The 24,216-nt window shown below is 35.1% G+C and overlaps 1 protein-coding gene across 13 annotated transcripts in view; it reads left to right on the top strand.

Moving 5' to 3' along the window:
- Positions 1-24,216, top strand: part of LOC117325430 (receptor-type tyrosine-protein phosphatase S-like) — a 176,807-nt gene that overhangs the window by 43,518 nt on the left and 109,073 nt on the right. For 12 of the 13 annotated variants that reach the window (XM_033881620.1, XM_033881621.1, XM_033881622.1 and 9 more), the window contains one exon: positions 20,865-20,918. The exons of the other annotated variant lie outside the window; for it this stretch is intronic. In XM_033881620.1, the coding sequence (XP_033737511.1) occupies positions 20,865-20,918 (54 nt within the window). The remainder of the gene's footprint in view (positions 1-20,864; positions 20,919-24,216) is intronic. 13 annotated transcript variants of the gene reach the window in all.

The raw sequence follows: 24,216 nt of genomic DNA, 5'->3' as shown, positions 1-24,216 counted from the left end.
GGCATGGGTTTACCTTGTATATTAGGATCCATGCAAATTGCGAATTCGCCAAATTGTCTGGTTCTCAAATTTCGTCACATTGGCAACATGAGCAAACCATTTGTTTCAGTATTACAATTTGCTGTTGTTGTACATGGCCTTCTGTAATGAAATTGCCATGGTAAATTGTATGGGATACCTGAACAAATGATTTGGTCTTGATGTCTTTTTGGTGGTATTGAAGTAGGGCCATATTGATTATTGTGCAAAATATACATTTGGACATGAAAATGAGAATATCTACCTGCCATTTCCTAAGTTACAAAAAGTTGTGCCAGGTTTCCTAATATGTTCTTAAAACGTTTCTATAACATAAAAAAAATGACGAAGGAAGATATTTTTTTGTTTTTTTCTTAGCAAAAAAAGAAAACCTGTAAAAATTTTAATTCCATATATATGTATTTTTTACTTTAATCTTTGTTCATCATTGGGTTTAGTGAAATGTTTTATTTTTTCGTCATAGTAATTATGTATATATGTAAACAACGCCCTGACGTCCTGATTGAGACTGACAAGTAAACTATCCCTTCGAACCAGTCCTCAAGATATCTGGCACCAGGTGCCTTGTTTGGTCGAATTACTTTTTGTTTACAAAATTTCCCTTTTACTGCTAAGCCTGTTCAAGTCTAAGGAATGATTGTGTGAGCTAATTCACCCAGTGGCGATACACAAAATAGTTACGGCCAATTAAGGTCAGCAGTACAAAAACGATTTGCTGATATAATCTGTAAATCGGCATATTATCTGACAGAATTGCGTGATTCTCCTGAACTGTGACACGATGATATCAGTTGTGTCTAACTGTGGTTTTAAACTGCCTACGATTAATTACCATGCTCCTGAGTCAAGCGAGTGCATGTTTCATTTGGAGAGTGACGCCATGTCGACATCTGTATTCTAAGATGCCATTACCAAATGTTGGTTTTTGCCTCCTGAAGCAAACTTACAACACCATTTTTTTTTCTCTGGCCAGTACAAGGACATTTAAACTTTTTATTTCCAATTAATCTAAGATTTTAATGGTTTTGATACCCTCAGCCAAATGTTTAAAAGAGTGATTTTATCTTTCCAGTGATCGTGATAACTACATGTGTACACATGAAATATCCAATAATTCATTTATACCTGAATATGATAAATGTGGATTTTTATTATTTTATTTCATATAAAAGTATGGGTTACACAGGATCAGAATTATTTTAATTAGCAGAAATAATTAGCATAAAACTTGTGATTAATGACTGTATCAAGTACGTCTCCATCATAGTAAGAACACGTCAAGGTCATGTCATTGTCAATGTCGCTGCCATCTTTGCACAAATAATTTGAATAATTCTATCATTTGATAGGACATTATCTGTCAGTCTGTTTCCATGACGATGTGTTACTTAAATTAAGATGGAATATTTCATTTGGAAATATTTCAACTTCTCTGTACCTTGGCAGTGTAATGAATTGTTACAAAGTATATTTGTGTTTGTGTTTGTTGAAATTGTTTTAAGACAATTAGAACGAAATAATGATGTATTTAACATCAAAAATTAGTTTTTTTCTGCCGTGTAAAAATTAGCCAAAAGATAAGACTTGAAACTGGTAGATGAATACTGACATTCCTACCTCCCCTGTGGTAGACTATCTAGGAGTTTTACACCTGTGTATCGACTCTCACAGGTGTGGGGGAGGATACAAGAGAGGTCAGATTCAGAGGTCAGGTGAGGTCAAACAGGATGACAACATTTGTTTTAGGTGAAGTAGATAAACAATGGTGGATATAAACACTGCCAGAGAAATCTTCAAACTTGTCTCACCCGAACACTTAGCCAGGTTTCTAGGTCCACCGAAACAGTAGGAAAATGTTTTTATACTTATGATTTACGACACAATTTTCTGGTTATAGGTGTACTATATACATTTCAAATAAAATGTAAAACTACAGTTGTTGCAAAGTTGAAAGCAATTTTTGGATGTCACAGATTTATAGCCGATAGTTTTAAGTTTGTAATGATCAAGAGATTTGATTATTATATAAAAATCTAAATCATGAAAAGTTGGTTTTAACTTGGTGAAAGATTATCTTTAGCACCCCTCAACTCTAGTAGTGGACTAATCCAATCCTTTGATATGGACCATCCCATGAAAGAGGAAAGGAAGTGTGGAGTCATTGAACTTACATCTTTTGCTTTACTTTTTGCTTTTACTATTTCTGAAGTTTTTTTTACGATACAAGCATCCAATATATTGTTTAGAAGAGATGAATCTGTAATTTGCAATGAATGAAATGGCATAAACTTCATAAATGATGCAATAAAATAGTAACAAAATTGATGAACGTAAACAAATTCTTTTGCATTTAAACTGTTGTTTAGATTTTACTAATGTTTCATAATAGGTGCAATTCCATAAAATATTTTGAGATTTGCGATAATCCCTCTAGTAATTGACATAATTTCTACTTTTTTAAATTAGGATGTTTATTGTGACTCATTTTCACAATACATTGATCATATACTGTCGCATATTTTATCACAAATTTAATATTTACATCAAATATTTGGCCATCGTGTGAAATTTGTAATATCAACATTTTCACTTTAAAAAAAGGTTAAACCTGTTGACCTCAGTGTTTGTAGCATTCAGTAACAATTCATAAGACAGCTCGTAACTCAACATTTATTTGTGAAAGTTCAACTGGAAAATCATACTGATCTGGTGGAAATTATTGCTATAAATATTTTCGTTGTGCATGAGTTAGATTGTAAAGGTTGTTTGGTTTCTGTAAATAACACAGTCTATGTAGCACAGAATTGAAAGTTTCACCAAGGGAGAAAATTTACTGACGTACTAAATTGCTTGATATTAAAAAATTTATATGTTATGTAGAAAAGTCAGATTAAATCAAATACGTTTGGGATAAATTGATTGTCATGCATGATTGGTAAAAAAGAAAAGCAGTAAATTTATAATAGAATTATTTATCTGTTGTTTGGAAATTGGTGTATAATCAAATTTGTTTTGAGGGGTGTCGTGAAGTTTCAATGTAACCAGAAATTGTAAGAAGTGGAAATTTGCTTTCTCTATAAATTAAGGATTCCGACTTTTTCTATTTCACCCACAGACTTTCTGATTTGTTTGATGTTGGGTTCAGTATTGTCTACGATCACCCAGGCCGACATAAACAATAGCTTTGTGACAGATCTAACAGTGTTTGTGCGAGCCAACACGTACAGCAGTCATGATTCAGATGCGGGTATTGGAGCGGACACCTTCATATAAAGCTATATATATACTGCCTGGCTTATAATACACACCACGGCATTAGCAGGTTTTTATATGGGAAAAAGTAAATATTTTATAATTTTGGATGGGTTTCCTAGTGTATGCTAAAGTGGCTGTGCTGTAGTTTATGTATATAGATGGCTGGGCCTGAATGCTTGATGAGTTCACCTCCTACCAGAGCAGTAAGATTTTTTTCTGTCAACACACATTTAGGGGCGGCTACATGGCAGCCACACCAGGAACAGAGGTTTTTAGTCAGCAATAAAACACTCTCTCTGGGGATATTCTCAGAAAATCGGTTTCTGTGATGTAGTCATACCAAAATGAGTTTGTCTGCTACGACTGAATCTGTATAGAGTCATGGAGTTAACTCCCCTTAGAAACTGCTACTACTGTACAATTCAAATGGAAAAATTGAATGTTCATGACAACAGGCATGATTTGAATAAATTTCAATTTTAATGGATTTGGAAATTTTAAGATTATAGAAGATATATATGAAAAGCTTTCTGTAACAGAAAATCATCACGCCCAAATACACCTGTGACTGAATTTCTAATTTCTCACACTAGCCAACGAAAGCGCATGTGCCCAGTTTTTCAGACCCTATTCCCTACCAACTTTGAAATACATTTTCACAACGACTAAGATAAATATAAATTCTACCTCATGGTTGAAACCTGTCCATAAGGCCACCCGTTTTGGTTTCCAATGTAACACAATTCATTGTTAAGTTATATAAAGGCCTTTATTGTGGTCTTTATTCACAGGTCTGACTGTATATATATGGGTCTATTAACGTACTGATGTGTGTACACAGGACTAGAATATGCCATGTAATTTTAAAATCCTTCCATGACATTCATGATGATCATGCTCCTTCTGATGGATTAAGATTTTTGGCATGTAGAAATATGGCGCTTTCTGACTAAAAATAGAATGATTTTTCAGTGCCAGATATTCTCATGCTCCAAAGGATTTGTAAAACTCAGAAGGAGGTTGACTTTATGTTAGTGTGTGTAATCGAAATTCCGGAAAATTTGTATTCCGCTCAAAGGAGCGAAGGTTAATGCAGACGTGTGCTATTGATTTCTGTTGGTTCTTCCCCCTAGGTGGGATTACGGACTTCTGTTCAGGAGAGTTCTTGAGCATCGATTTCATAATTACCCATCAATGGTGACGATGTTTATGGCTGTTGATATCAAAACCACTATTCTGTCGAGGCGAATTACGCTTTATGTTACCGAAAATCTTGGAGCAACATTACGCTGACACCTCTAAACAGAAGTTAAATAGGTCCCTTGGATATTCATAATAAACACACAATTTGTATGTTATAACTCGCTAATGTTCGGAATTCACTTTTGTGTAGATAAGAAAGACAAAAGTGCAGGGAAAACAGCCTAATGTTCGGTTGACTTAGGCTATAAAAACAGGGATGATTCTCCTGAATTAGGTATACATTTTGGTACATATGTGTGTGTGGCAAAACATGCAATCTCTGTAAATTATTGAGTGGCCATATGTTAGCTTGGAATCAGCAAATATTGCATTAGAAATAGATATACGTTTGTATGTAATTTCTCAAGATGTTAGAGCTGATTAACATCTCTCTGACACCTTCTGAGAAGTTGGCACTTAGGCAGCTGTCCTCAGGTCAAAGTTCAGGTGATCATTACAAATTCATTTACATGCCTAGTGGCCATCTCGTTTTGTGACCTCTGGTCAAACAAAGTGATTTATCTCTTGACCAGTCATGTGTGTCCAGTGAAGTTGACCATGAAAAAGATATTAAATCTAGATAGGACCTTTTATCCAGGTTACTGTACTTTTGATGGTTGGAGTCTGCATGGACAACCATGAAATTTACAAGTTCTGCTGAGAAACTCACAAATCTGTTGACTCATGATGATAATAAAATATGTTCCCACAAAATAAACACGTCATTGTCCAACTTGTAAAGCTTCTTCCTTACACTGATTGTGTCATAAATTGTGATGACAATATTGTCTCTGAGGATAATATGTCAATATGTCTGCTGAGTGTTAAGACATCATTTCAAGTACAGACTACGTAGTATAGGTTACTTTTGAATTTTGAGATAGTTCACATTACTTAAACGTAGATTTGATATTCTGGGAACATAAATTTGTCATTTCTTATTTGATAAATTTTGCTATCATGTTACTCTTACTGCAGCATACAACCTTAACAAAAGACTGCATTGTCATAGAATATGTGGTACATGTAGTTATAGATGTTTGTAACATGGATAATTTGATATTTCAGACTGCAGGTTATTGTGGAGATGAACTTAATTTACTTATCAAAGCTGTAAACAACATTTAATTAAAATACATAGTAACAAGTCCACAGATGTCTGTTTTAGTTTGGTGATGATGCTAACAAATTGCCGTCCTGCAATGAGCTCAGTCCCTACTCGCAGATTGTTTTTGTCAAGTTTTAATGAAAACACTGGGTTTATCGAATTATTTTTGTTCTTTATAAGAATGATTGGGTTGCTACAGTAACCAGAAATGGAGAATGATTACTTTTGTTGTTTGTGACAATGGTCATATGTTACAGGGTGAGAACTGTGTGTTTGGGCGGTTGATTTCCAGGTGTGACAATGGTCACATGTTACAGGGTGAGAACTGTGTGTTTAGGCGGTTGATTTCCAGGTGTGACAATGGTCACATGTTACAGGGTGAGAACTGTGTGTTTAGGCGGTTGATTTCCTGGTGTGACAATGGTCACATGTTACAGGGTGAGAACTGTGTGTTTGGGCGGTTGATTTCCAGGTGTGACAATGGTCACATGTTACAGGGTGAGAACTGTGTGTTTAGGCGGTTGATTTCCAGGTGTGACAATGGTCACATGTTACAGGGTGAGAACTGTGTGTTTAGGCGGTTGATTTCCAGGTGTGACAATGGTCACATGTTACAGGGTGAGAACTGTGTGTTTAGGCGGTTGATTTCCAGGTGTGACAATGGTCACATGTTACAGGGTGAGAACTGTGTGTTTAGGCGGTTGATTTCCAGGTGTGACAATGGTCACATCTTACAGGGTGAGAACTGTGTGTTTAGGCGGTTGATTTCCAGGTGTGACAATGGTCACATCTTACAGGGTGAGAACTGTGTGTTTAGGCGGTTGATTTCCAGGTGTGACAATGGTCACATGTTACAGGGTGAGAACTTTGTGTTTGGGCGGTTGATTTCCAGGTGTGACAATGGTCACATCTTACAGGGTGAGAACTGTGTGTTTAGGCGGTTGATTTCCAGGTGTGACAATGGTCACATCTTACAGGGTGAGAACTGTGTGTTTAGGCGGTTGATTTCCAGGTGTGACAATGGTCACATGTTACAGGGTGAGAACTTTGTGTTTGGGCGGTTGATTTCCAGGTGTGACAATGGTCACATCTTACAGGGTGAGAACTGTGTGTTTAGGCGGTTGATTTCCAGGTGTGACAATGGTCACATCTTACAGGGTGAGAACTGTGTGTTTAGGCGGTTGATTTCCAGGTGTGACAATGGTCACATGTTACAGGGTGAGAACTTTGTGTTTGGGCGGTTGATTTCCAGGTGTGACAATGGTCACATCTTACAGGGTGAGAACTGTGTGTTTAGGCGGTTGATTTCCAGGTGTGACAATGGTCACATGTTACAGGGTGAGAACTGTGTGTTTAGGCGGTTGATTTCCAGGTGTGACAATGGTCACATGTTACAGGGTGAGAACTGTGTGTTTAGGCGGTTGATTTCCAGGTGTGACAATGGTCACATCTTACAGGGTGAGAACTGTGTGTTTAGGCGGTTGATTTCCAGGTGTGACAATGGTCACATCTTACAGGGTGAGAACTGTGTGTTTAGGCGGTTGATTTCCAGGTGTGACAATGGTCACATGTTACAGGGTGAGAACTTTGTGTTTGGGCGGTTGATTTCCAGGTGTGACAATGGTCACATCTTACAGGGTGAGAACTGTGTGTTTAAGCGGTTGATTTCCAGGTGTGACAATGGTCACATCTTACAGGGTGAGAACTGTGTGTTTAGGCGGTTGATTTCCAGGTGTGACAATGGTCACATCTTACAGGGTGAGAACTGTGTGTTTAGGCGGTTGATTTCCTGGTGTGACAATGGTCACATGTTACAGGGTGAGAACTGTGTGTTTAGGCGGTTGATTTCCAGGTGTGACAATGGTCACATGTTACAGGGTGAGAACTGTTGATTTCCAGGAATTAACTAGCCTTATGCTTTACTGATACTTCATTACAAAGAGGCTGGACTTACAAAGCATGGTTAGCTTAACCACATACATGAGATGGATTTCTGGTCATTGTATCTGATGGTTGTCAAAACTAATAGAAAATAAAAATAAAAATTGCTAATTATAGTCTATGATTAAATTCAATGGCTATCATGCAATAAAATGTGATTAAAACGTTTAATAATGTTGTAAAATGAAGAAACATTGTTTTGAAGTGGGTTAGGCTTCAAAGTTGAAGTGAAGATATGAAACCAACGGTACTGGATATCGATGTATGACACCCGCCAGTTTCATTTCCTGATTGTCCTTCTGTCTCATTTTGTATCATGTGGTTCCAAACTGGAGGCATTCATTCTAAGTCTTAGTGTAATATGGGTAAAATGGTCCATTGAATAAAGAGAATACAGCCCATTACGGTTTTATAACATTGCTAAAATGTTTCCATTTAAAAAGAAAAGTGCACAGTTAGCAAATTGATCTCTTCCAGATATACTTAAAACTCATTCTTGTGTTGTGGAATGTTCTCAGTAGTCAGTGCCATTGGCACGGATGACTGTACAGCTGGATAGAGACCCATTACAGGAATTGGCTCGAGGACACTTAGACCATTAATTTTATAAAATTTATAATATTCTATCATGAAATATTGCTGTCAGTTTGTTGATGATCTATACTATACAGAAACTTAAGATACCAGTCATCCTACCCACAGTTAATTACGCCACGCTATGGACTTATCAGCTTTTGGTCAACTCAGTGAAAAATACTGTTTCAGTGACTTTTAGAAAATTAAACAATCAACATAACCCTTTCAGAATAAGAGCTCACCAGTTCTGAGTTCAACATAACCCTTTCAGAATAAGAGCTCACCAGTTCAGAGTTCAACATAACCCTTTCAGAATAAGAGCTCACCAGTTCAGAGTTCAACATAACCCTTTCAGAATAAGAGCTCACCAGTTCAGAGAGGGGGAATATTAAAAAGTACATGTAACAATATGATTGTGCCAATGAAGGCGTGCAGATCATAGACATACAGTGGACACAAGTATAACCTATAGGACGACAATGTTTTTTAGATGTTAGGAACAGCCCAGGTGTACGAAGCATGTAATTGGTGGACCTATTGGCCAAACCGACATGAAACAACGACTTGGTGGTGTTCCCCTGATAACCAGGTTTTCTGTCACCTAGGTCTGTTTTAATTGAGAGGAAGACATCTTTGTCAGACAAAAGGGTATAAATAATCTTCTGCTTAAATGGTTGAAACCTTTTGATATTAAATTTCTTAAACACGTTTTTGAGATGACTCGCCACTACTGTTGTTGATATGCAGCTTCTAATAAAGCGTATGTTACCTTAAATTTGATTGGCTGAAATTCTGATAGGAAAATGTGAGAGAACCATTCAAATAGCCTCTATTAAACAAAATTGTGAGAGAACCATTCAAATAGCCTCTATTAAACAAGGATTTGTGAGAGAACCATTCAAATAGCCTCTATTAAACAAGGATTTGCGAGTGAAGCATTCAAATAGCCTCTATTAAACAAGGAATTTTCACTGAGTTGACCCACAGGTGATAAGTGTGGCGTAGCATAGTGCAGTCAACAGTGGGTCTCTGACGATGCAAATATACTTGTATGGTACATATTAGGAGGCAGTTTTAGGGACATACTGGTAAAATTAGAATGCACCAACTTCTGGTCATAAAACTCTACATTACACTGGGTTAAACTTAATAAAACATCACACAAGCCTGTCTGTTTTCATTAAAAATTCAAAAACTTCCATTTGGTACTCTTTGTTTCCTTTTGCAGCCAGTTTGAACAAAACTTTCTCGATGCCTTCCTTGAAACAGAGGCAATGTTTTGTTTGTTATATCACTAGATTTTCTAAAAGGCATATGCTCTTTATCTATCTATCATTGAAGTAGCTTTTGCAAAAAAACTCCATCGAATGATACATAGAGAGAGTCTCTATCTAATGTGTAAATTGACATCCAAGACCATCATATGATTCTATATATTAATAAAGAAAATATTGACATTTACAAATATTCCTCTAAAACGTTTTTGTAAATGATTGAAATGCTTGTGGAAGTTTTAAATTTTGCAGACAAAAACAGTCCCTTTCTGCAGCACACCAAAATTCATTTTGAGAAAAATCAATCGAACGATGACTCAGAGGGCTATTCCTTCAGTGGTTCCGTCAATCAGCTATGGTGGCGGCTAATATGCAGACCTCGGTACCAGTCGTATCCCAAGATGCTATTCCCATCCCATATTATTATTCTGATGTCTCGGTGTGCGTGAAAAATATATCGCGTCACTGAGGGATTTCTAATTCGCACAAGAGATTCGCCAAATTTTATGCAAATGTGGCATTTTTATCCGCTTGATGCAATTTAAAATGCGTTTACATCAACGGAAATTGATTTCCTACAGTGGGGACTAGTGTTGGTATCAGAGAAAAGATGGACTACAGTTGTACCAAAATGTCAAACAAAGTTCAAATGAAAAAAGAAATTGGATGGTTAATCCGTATACAGTAACTCTTTTTGATTACAAATGTGTTGATTTCTCATTTCTTAATCAAGAAATTTTAAAGTCATTTGAGATAATTACAAAAATTACCTTTGATTTAATTCACATCATATGATTTTTAATTGAGATTTTCACTTTTTACTCAATCTTTTTTGAAATCACATCCCCAAAAGGTTGTTGTCATGGATGTTTTAAATGATATTTCGTAGCTGTACCAATTTCACTTTAGAGCTATTGAATCTTTAAATCTCTGGAATTATCATGTCGATTATGACAGTGGAATATTCTTGTGTGAGTCAGACAGAAGAGACTGATACAAGTCAAATGCTTTAATGTAAAACTGTTTTGAATATGCCCTTGAATTTTGGTGTGAAAGGACAACTCCAAATGTACTTGTACATATCATTAGAGCCTCTACTTATTTGTCAGTTTATAATTACATAATAAATTATTATATCTAGAGCACGTTAATATCATGTCTCAGACATGTTAATGGTAAATGCCCCAATACTGACTTCACAAACACAACACGCCTAGAGCCAATGTTTGTGGTAGTCATATATAACTAGACGAACATGACCTTGGATAAAGAGAAAAACCTTAAGGACATCCTACATGCTGCAAAGTGGATGTAATTAAAGAAATATAAAGCACAATGTATAGGACTTGGCTGTGGTCATTTAGGCATCTCCTCCTAGATATACGAATCTAAAGACAAGTGTCGTCTGCTCTCAACCTTGGCATTTCAAAACAGAAGATAGATCTCATCAAAAAGGATATATTGAAAGCGTCACTGATGCTTTAAATACCCTATATTGGTTGGAATTGTGACCATTTTCAAGGAATTTGAATGGCACTCTGCCAAATTAAAGTCGCAGTTCGTTGAGGCTTAAGACTATAAATGCATGTGGAAGCCCAAGTTGGAATACCTGGAGAGGCTACGTTTTAAAGTCGAGCAATTGTTTTCTCTCCCAGAGAGCTCAGATTAGGCCGACTGTCTGTCCTGTGGATTTCACATACTGAATCAAAATGGTTCGTTACTGCGAAAAACAGCATTCAATACATTGTTGATGTCATTTTAAAGGATTGTCAGAAATTTTAACAGAAAAATATGAATTCATATTTGATCATGCATATCAATCAAAAAGTAATTTGTTGAATCATCAATTTGAAGATTTTGATGTAAATTGTTTCAAATTGGGGAGTATTTTTATGCCCCCTGCCATGAATTGTGGGCATATAGTGTTACTCGATCATGTCCATCCTGTTCTGTCCCCATCCCGTCCCGATTCATTATATCTAGCTAATCTCAGGAACTGCTGAGGTTTCGGGGTGTCAAGTGGAAGCGTTGGCATTAACGTCTTAAGACATTTTCTATATTTTTTGTTGTTGTATTATTTATGACAATTATTGTGATATCATTCAGCAATCATGTTGTTCTCTCTACAGAACCTCAGCTTGGAAGTAGTGAGTGAAATCACTGGTTTGGTTACCAATGATGCAAACATATTTTGAAGGATTTGTTCATTTTACTGATGACGTTACAATTGTGTATTAGATTACAAACTGTAAATGTATGGAACGTCTTAAATATGCTTTGAGTCATTTCCTAAATTTATCACTATAGTAACTGGAAAACTGTGAATGACGGAAGCTATTTTAGTCATTTCACATGTTTGGTTCTAAGAAGTCAATGACAGCATCTATGACGACCAGGACTTAAAAAACACCTATATTTTGTCCGTAGTCCTTGTATGGATGAAAATTTTATGACTATTTTCAATGGCTGGATCTGTTGACAGATCTTCTCCAGTGATATCTACCTATATGAGAAGTACCTGATACATTTTTCATGTACACCTCTGCGGTCCCTTCGTACACTAATCACTCGACTGTGACATCTGCGGTCCCTTCGTACACTAATCACTCGACTGTGACATTAGTAATTTTCAGAGGACACAAAATAATGATCGGGTGCTTAAAATGTTGTTTGTGTACTAAAGTTGACTTCAGCTGTGATGTAGTAATTATTAATCTTACAGTTTTGTTGTTCTTATAGTGTAATCAATGGTGAGTAGGTTAAGTTTTTTAAGTATTCTTCAGAAAATTTGAAAAAGTCATCACAAGAAACATTTTGATAGCTTCAAATCGGGACCTCATGGCACCAGGACTAAAACATCTTCAATAATGATTTGGTTCGGGTAAAAAGCCAGGGCTCAGTAGGTTTGAACAGGGTCATTTAAGTTTAGGGATATTGAGAAAGTTTGTTATGTACCTTTGACTAGTATTTAGAAGATACATACATACCGCCTACATCAAGCAAAGTGATAGAAGCATTTGAAGTTAGCAAAGCAGGCGATAAACTTTGGCTAACATGACATACCTTGCATGTGCTGAGCTATTGAGGCCATTTTTTCTTTGCATGTTTTGCAATATGGATTCATTCAAAAGAGGTGGTCATGAAAGACAGGATTTAAATGAAAAAGATGAAAACCATACATTTATACTGCGTCAGTCAATCTCCTTTCTTATCCTATCAATATTTCCGTTTTATTTCTGTTTTGTATTTTTTCAATCGATAGTTTTTTATCATTCCATCTGCCTCACTGAATCAAAATGAACTCCCCTGGAGTTTGTCATGGACAGTTCCATTATTGGTAAAGGGCGACACAGGATGGCAATAAAATTTGCTTAATTTTTTCATGGTGCCAACAAAATCCTGTTTGCGTGTGGTAAAGGAATTGTTTGAGAGGAAATACAGAAATTTGCATATAGGTTAGGTTTCCTAGGAAATTTGAAGAGGACATGCATTGTTAGCATCAAATGATAACTGAATATGACTGCTTTTACAGGTGACTTAAAGCAAGGTTTTGTAGTCTGTTCCTCTTTGAAGTAGTTTAATGTGTATAACTATTGACTCGTTGAAATTCACCTCAGCATGTATTTCATACAGAGCTTGAAAGCATTCCCACAAACTCTTTGTTTGTATTAATTATTAATACCCATATCCAGAAAATATTTCCGTTCGTATCAATATTGTTTACATACACCAAAATATATAATGACATATGTTCTCGGTGAGGGTTGGCTGTGAAACCATATTGTATTTGTAAACTCTTTGGCTTCTGGGATTTCATTCACATACTGAATATCAGATTTGAATAGAGTTTCCTGCTGATGAAAAAATGGATATATCCTGTTCCCTACAGAGTCAAGTTTCTGAGGATAAGCAACATATTTAAGGGGAAAAAAGTGAGAAACCCATGTTAGTTCTGGTATCTGGTATCATTTTGTGTCTTTTCTTTCTTGATAATTAACAACCAGCAGCATATTTTTGTGTATGTTTGTTAATAAGCCCATGTTTACAACCCTCTATTCTTTCATCCACCCCATACAACCCTCTATTCCTACATCCACCCCATACAACCCTCTATTCCTACATCCAACACATGTACATACAACCCTCTATTCCTACATCCACCCCATGTACATACAACCCTCTATTCCTACATCCACCCCATACAACCCTCTTATTATTAGTTGATGTGTTATTCACTGGACTCACCATAAGATGAATGCAGTAAGAATCTACTGTATACTTTAAGATTTCTGTCGAAGCATGTCTTTGTCAAAGGTTTATGGTGTTCCTCATACAATGTAGGTATAGAGTAAACAAAACAATGGATTGATGAAATGTGTCAATTACAATATAACAATGCCTTGTTGTACACTTCGGGTATAGGCACAAACACAGCCTTACTGACCATACTTCTATTGAGGACCGATGGTACGGGTGTCTTTGACACACATTAGGATAGGTCATAGAGATATATGTCATGTATGCTTGTCATTTGAATTAAATCTCCAGACATTAGGAGATTGGTAAAGGTCAGTCAACTTTGATGTTGTGTTTCCTCCTGGGGCTGTTGATGTCTGTACATTGTTCCTTAAGATTAATAAAATATGTCTAGATCTTTACTGGAATCATTGGTGAATGTCTGTAACAGGCTCTAAGGAACACTGTACCCCAACCAGGTGTTCAAATCTCATTGTCCAGGTCACATGACATTTGCCCAGGTATTGTGTATTATAAAAGCTAGTAATATATATCATGGCCTTACTATTGAGAATTTGGTTGGGGAGTGGGGTATGCATGTAGTTGATGAAATATATGTCTGAATATTATGTATTTGTTGAAATAGATTGTGTAGATGAATGTATTTTAAAGAACAAAAATGTTTTGATTTAGACGAAATTGGAAAATAAATTACAAACAAAAGACTGAATTGTCTACTCTTAAGATCTAAAAAGGAACACGTAGCTGTCCAAATTTACATTTCAAAATGAGTTGCCTGGCTTAGTAGACAAATTTTTGTGGGAAATAAAATTGTGATGATATATCTCCTGTTAAGGTGTAAATGGAACTCTTATTTCAATTTGTGTTTTATTGTGAACGGATATGGGAGGGTGGGTTGTAAAGGTGACATCCACCAAGCTATCTCCATCTTTGTGCTTGTAAATGTCCTGCCGCTGCCTTGTCCTTGATTATAACGACAGTCGCTCTGGGTATGTTTACGAATCGGAGATCTTCCTTTGATAGAGAATGCATTAGATAGAGGTTTTTTTTGTGCATTTACATTGAGAATAAATTCACAAAAACTAGATAAAAGAAAAGATAGCAAAAATAAATATGTCTATGAAATTGAGTTTAGGAAGAGAATGCGGTTGGTATAGTATTTTATAAGGAGAAGATGGAGAATGGTATTATTTTATAAGGAGAAGATGAAGAATGTTATTTTAGCATGAGACACTGGTTCAAATATGTTTACATCGCTTTCAAGAATACTTAAAAAGATTGGAATCACTTCCCAGTAGTTTTGATAGGAATGTTACAGAGAGGGCCCCTGCCATTCATATTTCAAACTTATACAGAGTGATAGGAAGTTAATCATTATGAAATTGCCATTAAGTTGCCATATATTGTTAAATGAACATTAATGTTCGTTTATTTTTAAAGAAAAAGTGAAATGAAAAAAAAAAGTTGTGTAAATATTGAAATAAGATCATCAGATTGTTTTGTTTGAAAAGAGGTGGTTGAATAGCTTTGGAATTTAAATTCAATTAAAGAAATTATCATGGATGCTTTCCCCTATTTGTATTTCTGGGGAAGACAGATGTGTGTTTAACAGTTCTGGAAATGGTTCAGTTACATGGTTTGGCTGTACTTGCCACCAGTACTACCTGGTTATGTCTGTGTGATTGTGGGAAGGTGAGAGGCCAGGTCATCAGAAGATCACTTTGTCTAGCTGCGACCTACTGGGACATCTACTAAAGTACGCGGAGCTGACACAGAGCTGAACGTAGCTTTACTAGTCTGGGATGTCTTCTGATGATATTAACGTCATCATCTGTCTATTGTGTTCAGGGTAAGGGAGAGATAACCAAAGACAGTGTTAGAATATAACATCACATGTGTAAAGTGTACAATATGTTGGCATATAATTAAAATATAACTTTCTATAAACAGCCTAGTAGTTTTCTATACATAGGTATCTTTTTAACCATGGATTATTCGTACAATGTTACTCACCACCCATATAACTTTCTCACATACAGTATTCCAGGGAGTGAATTTTTCTCACTAATTATTGGAATTCTATCACACAGTATTAATTCTAGGAGTGAAATTTTTCTCACTCAGTAACATTTCCATGTACAGTATTTCAGGGAGTGAAATGCCTCTCGCTAACTGTGGTACATTTGTACACATGGTATTCTAGGGTGTGGGGTTCTGGTGCAATATAGTTGGAAGCATGCAAACTACAAATTTTCATGAATTTCATATTAGGCCATCAAAATGCAAACCTATTGGTAACCTTAGTAGCAGAAGTTAATGAATCGTGGTAGTTCTCCAAGAAATAAGAAAGAAATAAAAGTTTTTCATCAGAGTTACTCATTCTTATCCTGTATATTGCACAATAAAAGTCAAGTTTGTGTTAGTAATTATCAGTTTAGTCTGTCACATTTCTGGTGAAGAAGGCCGACCAGGAAGAAGCTGATGTTTGTCAAAGTTGCTATGAATTCAAGACAGAAAATATTGAAGTTAATAACAAGGTAACCTCAATGCTTTCTGTACAGTTTAGGTTGTTCTGATGTGAAGTCAAATTCCCTTTTTTTACAAGAATCTAGATGTATGTGGTGCTTTAAAACTATCCAAAATCAATTGCTGATGACAAAATCAGGCTGACGGAAAGACTTTGGAATCTGTTGGATTGTCACTTAGTCTGGACCCTGTCATGGATACGACAGGGTTTATTGCACACATCAGTACAGGCCGAAGGTCATGATGATCACATGCCAACTCTGTGGTGTCAAGGGCTGAAGATAATATAGTACATAGCCTGATTCTCAACCCACAACAAACTTCAGAACCTAATGTCAGCAGTATCAATTATCATCACCATTATCAAATGATTCTGCTGCGGGACATTGGTCAGTGATACACAGTTGACTGACCAGAATATGACAATCGACTACTCTCATTGTTAGTGCTGTAGTACCAGGACCTAATGGTCAGTCTCAGTCTCTTGTGGTCAATGTCAATATCATTACATATTAATTTGTAATTAGGCTCCGGAGATCATTGTTGACCATTGGTCAATACATTTTAATCTGCAATTAGCTTTTGTGGTTATTGACAAGGACAGTGGTCACTATGGCTTAAATGTCATAGTAAACAATGACTACCCTACAACAATTAAACTGCTATTGATCGTAAGTGGTATTATCGTGTTACTATCTCTCTAAGCTCTATCGTCCATCCTAGAGTCGATACTGAAATGCTCTGTACGCCGTGCAGAGACACCATGTATCAACATGGTGGGAAACGTGCAAAGCATCGTGGCACTGACAATTAAAACAGAAAGAGGATTTGTATCGCTTTCAAGGCGATTAATATTTGATTCCTTCCGACTTCACACTCGGTCAATTTGACTAGCTGAAGCACACACAGCAGCCATTAATCGTGCTTTGTGTCTGCAATAAAATATTTTTACTTCATTCCTCAGGTCTGCATAGTTTTCATGTACACGGCCATGAAAGAAACACTAGAGAAATGATAAGTTCAAATCATAATTTTGCAAGCAAAATAAAAATTAGGAACACACTCTGGCCATATTAATTTTTCATCAATTGAAATTTTATTTACTGCCAAGCCAACTCACCATGGCGACGGTGTCACTGCCATGAAAGGTCGGAGCCAAAGTCAGCACTGATGTACAGGGTACTGTTTACTTACACTGAGTCACACACATCCAGCAGTATAGTCCACCAGTCCTGTGTCAGCTAATCATACAAATGGAAATTATGATAGTAGAAGTAGGAACGCACAGTTGGAAAAATCCCTTCTCTGCGTTTACATATTGACAGAATTATTCATTAAACAGAAAAATAAATTAGTCATTGTAGATGAATCTGTACAGCTCGACAGGTTCCATGCTAGAATGAGTTTTGACAATCAGAATATACAGATAAGAATGAGCATGAGTTCCATACACATATATACAGGATTAGTGAGTTTATTTCAGTAGTCCAGTAAATTTATCTCAGTGATGGGAGATTGATCATCTTTAATGAAGCTCGTTTTAGGTTGGAAGTGTTATATAAACAGTATCTAATAAACAGATAAATTGATTGATTTTTGTGACATATTATTGTAATTCTGTCTTCGTTTTCATGGTTCATACCACTCCTGTTTTCCATAAATAAACTGACGCCGACTAACAGTGACAGTACACATTGTGTCATAACACAATATGGATACACACTGCACTGTATTCCACACGATTAAAACTTAGTCTAAACACAATCTGCTCCCTGGAGAACCTAAAACCTCGACATAAACCCAAGCATAACATATTATTACTAATCAATTTGATATTGCCCGTCCATACTGATCATGTTATAATTTTCCCTCGGATATTTTCTCTGCTTAATGAGATAGATGAATATTATTGATTTTAATTCCCTTATTTGTATAGGAAACATGAAAAAATTGGCAATATATACGTATGACAATAAATATTCAAATATGTTCATCAGTCTATGAATGAAGCCGTCCTAGTTTATGTCAACATTTTTTATGAGGCAAGATTAATAGATCTTCAAGTTTTTGTCAATGAATTTTTATAAGTAAATAGATAAATGCAACTTCATTTGCGAGTTTTAATTTGCCCAAGATAAGGCACCAGGAAAACCATTTATACCTTGATAAAGATGGAGGATGTTTTCTGGCCGCTGTAACTGTATAAGGACACACCTAAAATACAATAGGATAATGAACACCTAAAATACAATAGGATAACGAACGGGCAGGATATCTTTTTAATTAACGAAACACACATTCAATCTCCCCTGTCATAGCAAAACAGGTTTTATAGCACGCCTCCCAGAATATAAATGAAATGAACACTTCCGCAAGTATCGACGTTCTCTAGTTTGGAAGAATATCACTGAGTTATTCAATTATGTGCAAATGAAGTTTTATTGTCAGGTTTTAAATCCATTTAGAATCTGCCATTCTGGGTTTGTAAAAGAATACATTGTACTGCTCTATAACTATGTGATTACCTACTTACACAGTATGACTGTAATTACATCACAATCAATTTTTTCTTTTGTTTTTCTTCAGCAAATAAATTGAAGAGTAAAATGATGAAGTGAATAAAGTTAGGAAATGCCAGAGTTATGTAAGATATCCGACAAGTTAATAAATTTGTCATTTTTAAAGTTTTAGTGAGTGCTGGGCCTTCAGACCATTGATCTGTTAATGTAGTGGTTTCAAAGTTATCTTTGAGATTGTACAACCTAAATATCTAGTACAAGATGGACATGTATCTGAAGCTGGGGTCAACTGAGCTGACCCCCAGAGATTCTGAGCTATATATGAACCTCCTTGTACTGACCTGAGACAGTTATCTTTTTCCTCAAAGATTTGTCTCTGGATGGCTATCTATTTATCTTTTTCCTCAAATTTGTCTCTGGATGGCTATCTAAGCACTCTTCAGAAATTCTTGAAGCCTTTATCAAATCTCTCTTTTCTAACTGTGATGTTGATGGGTTTTTTTTTTATATATACCGTATATATATTTCCTGAAATATTAACAAAACATAAATGAAAAGAAGATGACCCCTTCCTTCCCACCTTCTACCTCTTTTGAAATTTAGAAATTTCTAAGGCTATACAGTATTTATTTTGGTGTGTATATTATCTGTTCTATTTCAATATTGACCTTGTAGTTCCTGGATTTGAACTTTGTACAGCAGACTTTAATTTTCTTAGATGAAACCCTCAAGATGCAGTGTTTTCTGACTCGGAGGGGGATAACATCACAGAGACACCTTTATATTTGTATAAAAGCTAATATTTACCTGTGATTCAGTGTCAGGTGTGTCGGGGCTGTCAGTGTTACTGAAGGACTGATGTATATAGATGTATCTTTAACGAGGTGTAAAGTTTACCTGGTGAAATAGATGGTGTCATTTTCCACCGTCAATCAAACACCACAGGCAGTGCAGTCTTTTGCAAACATTTCCTGCATCTGGTGTTTGGTCCATTTACCACAGTGTAATATTTCATCCATATCACAATTTTGATTGATTGAAATTGGTAGATAAATTAATTTATCTTCACTGTAACACGACATCACAACATTATTACATGCACTTCATATCAAGTCATATTATACATTTGTAAAATGAAAAATAACCCGAGAAGTGTCAGATTGTTTTATAGGAACATGTAATTAATTCCACATGTAAATTTTTTCAAGTACATCTTTGTCACACAGTGATATTTCATTGTGTATCTCCATTGAAATTAACATGTCAACTGAAATTGCCAAGAATATACATTTCAGGTGGGAAATAGTGACCTGGAAGTACATTTCTAAATGTAGATGTAAATTACCATTCAGGTACATTGTACACCCCTGACAGCTTAATTATTCAAGTAGGAGTGCATATATCTCTGTCCGTTTTCAAGTAGCATGCAAATCACGTGCAATATTCATTTCAAACAGAAATATTCATGACAAAATATGATACTCTAAGTAACATTTAAAGTAGATGAAATCCTTTCATCTTTCCAGGGCAGTTATCTATAGCAAGTTTCTGTATTTCAGGGTAAGCTTACCAGTTCATAGATAAAAAATTTGAATAAATAAATCTTATATAAGATGTATTGCCAAAGAACAATCCCTTTACATCTAACAGCAATATTGTATTAATTAGTGAAAGACGTTTTAAAAAGTAAACATCTAAAAAGGTATTTTCTAAAACATTTGCATGTACTTGAGAAGATCAGTGAATTAAGTATTCAACATCCATTAGAAAAAGAGTGTTTGGTAGAATATTTGACTTGTAACCATGGTAAACATTTGTCTTGTAACCATGGTAAACATTTGACTTGTAACCATTGTGGAATATTTGTCTTGTAACCATGGTAAACATTTGACTTGTAACCATGGTAGAATATTTGTCTTGTAACCATGGTAAACATTTGTCTTGTAACCATGGTAAACATTTGACTTGTAACCATGGTAAACATTTGACTTGTAACCATGGTAGGACATTTGACTTGTAATGATGGTAGAATATTTGACATATAAGTGGGTTGAATATCACACCCCATGGTACAGTAGAACATTGACTCAAGTAACCAGTGCTTTCTTATATTCTGTCCCTACACAGCAGAAAACTCTTCCTCGGGATCTGACTTCTATCGATTTACCAACAAAATCAGGAGTAAGTTTAAGAAAGGCAGATCTAGACAATGAATAGAAATATTTTAGAAAAACAATGCTTTATACCAGTAAATTGGAAAAGAAAAATCATTGTCAAATGCTTCCCTTCTCCACCCAAATTAAAAATTTCTAAGCAGATGTATAGAAATGTAGGCTAGTTGTAGAGACAGATGGTCTGGGTATGTGTCTAATTATCAAGTTCTAGTTTAGTGAAGGCAGAGGAATAGCCCAGATTGAGTCATTTCTTCTTGTGGATTAGTACATCTTGTCATAGTTGTGAATTTTATTAGTGCTATAATGGGAGAGGCTGTGAAATCTACACAGAATTCTACATTGTTTTCCAAATCAGACATGGCTTTTATTTGGAGACTTGTGCTATTAAATTTCTTCTAGTTGTTTAATTTGTTTTAATTAGTTCTGGAATGCTTCTTCGGAAAGGTTACATTTTAATATCATTAATTTTGTTAACAATTAAGACTTGGTGCTGGAAGTGGGATGGATTTGTGAATGAAATTCTGTAATTGATTTTCTAAACTTGTTTGAAAAAATCAACAAAATTTATGATGAGGTTGTTAATGGACATTTTACAAAAAGACAATATTCGAAGAGGAGAGTTTGAAATGAATCAATTGAGGAAATGTGCTTAATCAGCTGAAAAATACTTACACAGGACAATTAATGATACTTTCAAGCTGGTAGGGTATCATGTCACTTAACTAACTAAAATATATGTCATTATCTCCCCTGAAAATTAATGTTAGAATAACTATAAATATAATGTTATTTCCCCTGAATATAGTGTACTTATTCTAATAACTACAAGTATATTGTTATCTCCCCTGGATATAATGTACTTATTCTAATAACTATAAATATATTGTTATCTCCCCTGAACATTAATGTTATAATAACTATAAATATATTGTTATCTCCCCTGAACATTAATGTTATAATAACTACAAGTATATTGTTATCTCCCCTGAATATGATGTACTTATTCTAATAACTACAAGTATATTGTTATCTCCCCTGATGTGTGATGTTATAATATAACATTTTATATTGATATTTTTTTGTGCCATAAATAGGTTCTTTTTGCAGGTGTACATTGGCTTTCCTCTCATTCTGTATGTATTAGGATCAATTCAATAATGTTAGGGTTACATTAGTGGCAATGAATATTCATTAATCATGAAGCTGTTACTGAATATTCATTAATCACTAAGCCATTAGTAAATATTGATTATTGACACATCAAGTTTATCAATATATATATATATATATATATATATTCTTCTGCATGACATTAGCTAAACCTCATCATAAATCATGTTGACAGTTCTAGTAGAGCCTAACATTTTCAGAAATAGAGTTTAAAGAGATTAAATCTAGTAGGCTTGTTTCAGATTTGGTTTTTTCCTAGGATAACATTTTCTCGGTCTGCCTTTTCTGTTGGAACTACATGATGAGATGTGTTTGTGATAAAACTACTACACATTAGTTTTAATGTTATAGATATTATGTCTTGTGTCAAAACCTTGTGTCTGACAGACAGTGAAAATATACTTATGGTCCTCATAGACATTTAACAAAACAGAATTAATCATTGTTAAAGATGAGCTTATAATAGCAATGCAATGTATCATTCAGCAAAATATGGATGGTGTTGGTAGTAATAGGGGCTTTTTAAAAAAAAAAAAAGTCAATTATCTATTTCTAGATTTTGAAATTGATAGAAATGATATTAGTAGAAACTTTGTTAAGATGACAAACATTAAGGACACTAAAGACAGGAAGTAGAACAGATGTGATTTTTATAGTGGTATTCATTTAACACCAATAAACAGTTTACTGCTGTCATTAATTGACATTATTGTGGGCTGTTAAGGCTACCTAGGTATTGTTATTGGGCACTCTGATATGGACTGGCCATATGTGAAAAAAATCTAGGAAAACATTGGATGGAAGGGATTTGATGTAGTCATGGGGTCTGTTTTATTTTTACTGACTGTCAGAGACTTGTTTTGTAATTAGCCATAATATCTGTCGTCATTGATTCCATGTGTGGGCATGTTTTTTTTCTTATCCAATCAGCACTTGGTATGTAATCCCAACAACGAATGAAATCTTACTCACAAATATACTGACAAAAAAACTTTTGAGAAATAGCTTTTAGATTGTTTATGAGTGGTCTTGGAATACCCCCTCCCATTCGGGATTCCCTGCTTGTTACATATGTCAGCAAAAACACTACAAGTCATATTAGTTATTTATGTCTTGGACAGCATAAAAGGATTTATTTCAACTCTGTACATATTCATTTGAAGTTAAGAAACTTTCAAAATAATAGTCATAGAGTGCTACTATGGTGGTAAAAACGTTTCTAAATATCTACAATATTGAAATTATAACTAACGTCCCGAATAGTTTAATTTGATTTAATTCCAATCCTTTACAAAATGTTTAAAAATTCGTATTTTCATTAGTCTTGAGTGAAGGGCACTTGTAACCAGAGGCGACGAATAATAAGTGGTTCTTTTACCGAAATTTTATGTAAATTTTGCCTCGATATTGGTAGAGGGAGGGGGAAGGAGTAGTAATCAAGTGTAATTGTGAAAGTGCAGCTACACTGATTAAAATTTCTGAGAAATGAATCGTTTCAAGGTGCAGTTCAGAATTTAATTTTCACGTATAATCCCCTGTTAATAGTACTCTGTACCAGATTTGTACCACAACATTAATTTTTTTAAGAACTTCAGTTGCATTTATTTCTTTTAAAGAACATTAGCACACGTTTATAGAAATTTTGATCATTGTTATTTTTTGTTTGGTAAATTTAATTCACTGTGGAAAAAGGAAAAACTGACTTTACATTGTAATTTTAAATCCAGGGATTTATATCATTTTGTCGAGTTGTTGAGAATTCCTTTCTTTCAATTTAAATAATGTGCAAGATATTTCAGACCATAATAGTCAATAGCCGATGCTATTTTTAAATCCTAAACATGAGTTTTAGTATTATCTCACCTGTAATTACCTTGTATAGGTAGATAACATACAGGTAGAAATCATTGGCCCATCCAACTGTTTCTAAATGACAGTTTTCTCATGGTTATAACCTGAGAAAAATGATAGATCTAAATTTTTATTAGTATTTCATTACAGTATGAGATCATCCACCCTTTACTGGTTGGTGGGAAATCATATCACTGTCATCATCCCTACCCTGGGGACCTATGGACATATGATCACACCCCAGGTTACATATGATCACACCCCAGGGTACATATGATCACAAC

Source organism: Pecten maximus, chromosome 4 (genome assembly GCF_902652985.1).
Source record: "Pecten maximus chromosome 4, xPecMax1.1, whole genome shotgun sequence".
In the NCBI taxonomy this organism is placed as follows: Eukaryota; Metazoa; Mollusca; class Bivalvia; order Pectinida; family Pectinidae; genus Pecten; species Pecten maximus.
Note: the sequence above shows the minus strand (reverse complement) of the source record. Positions and strands in the feature narration are given on the sequence as shown.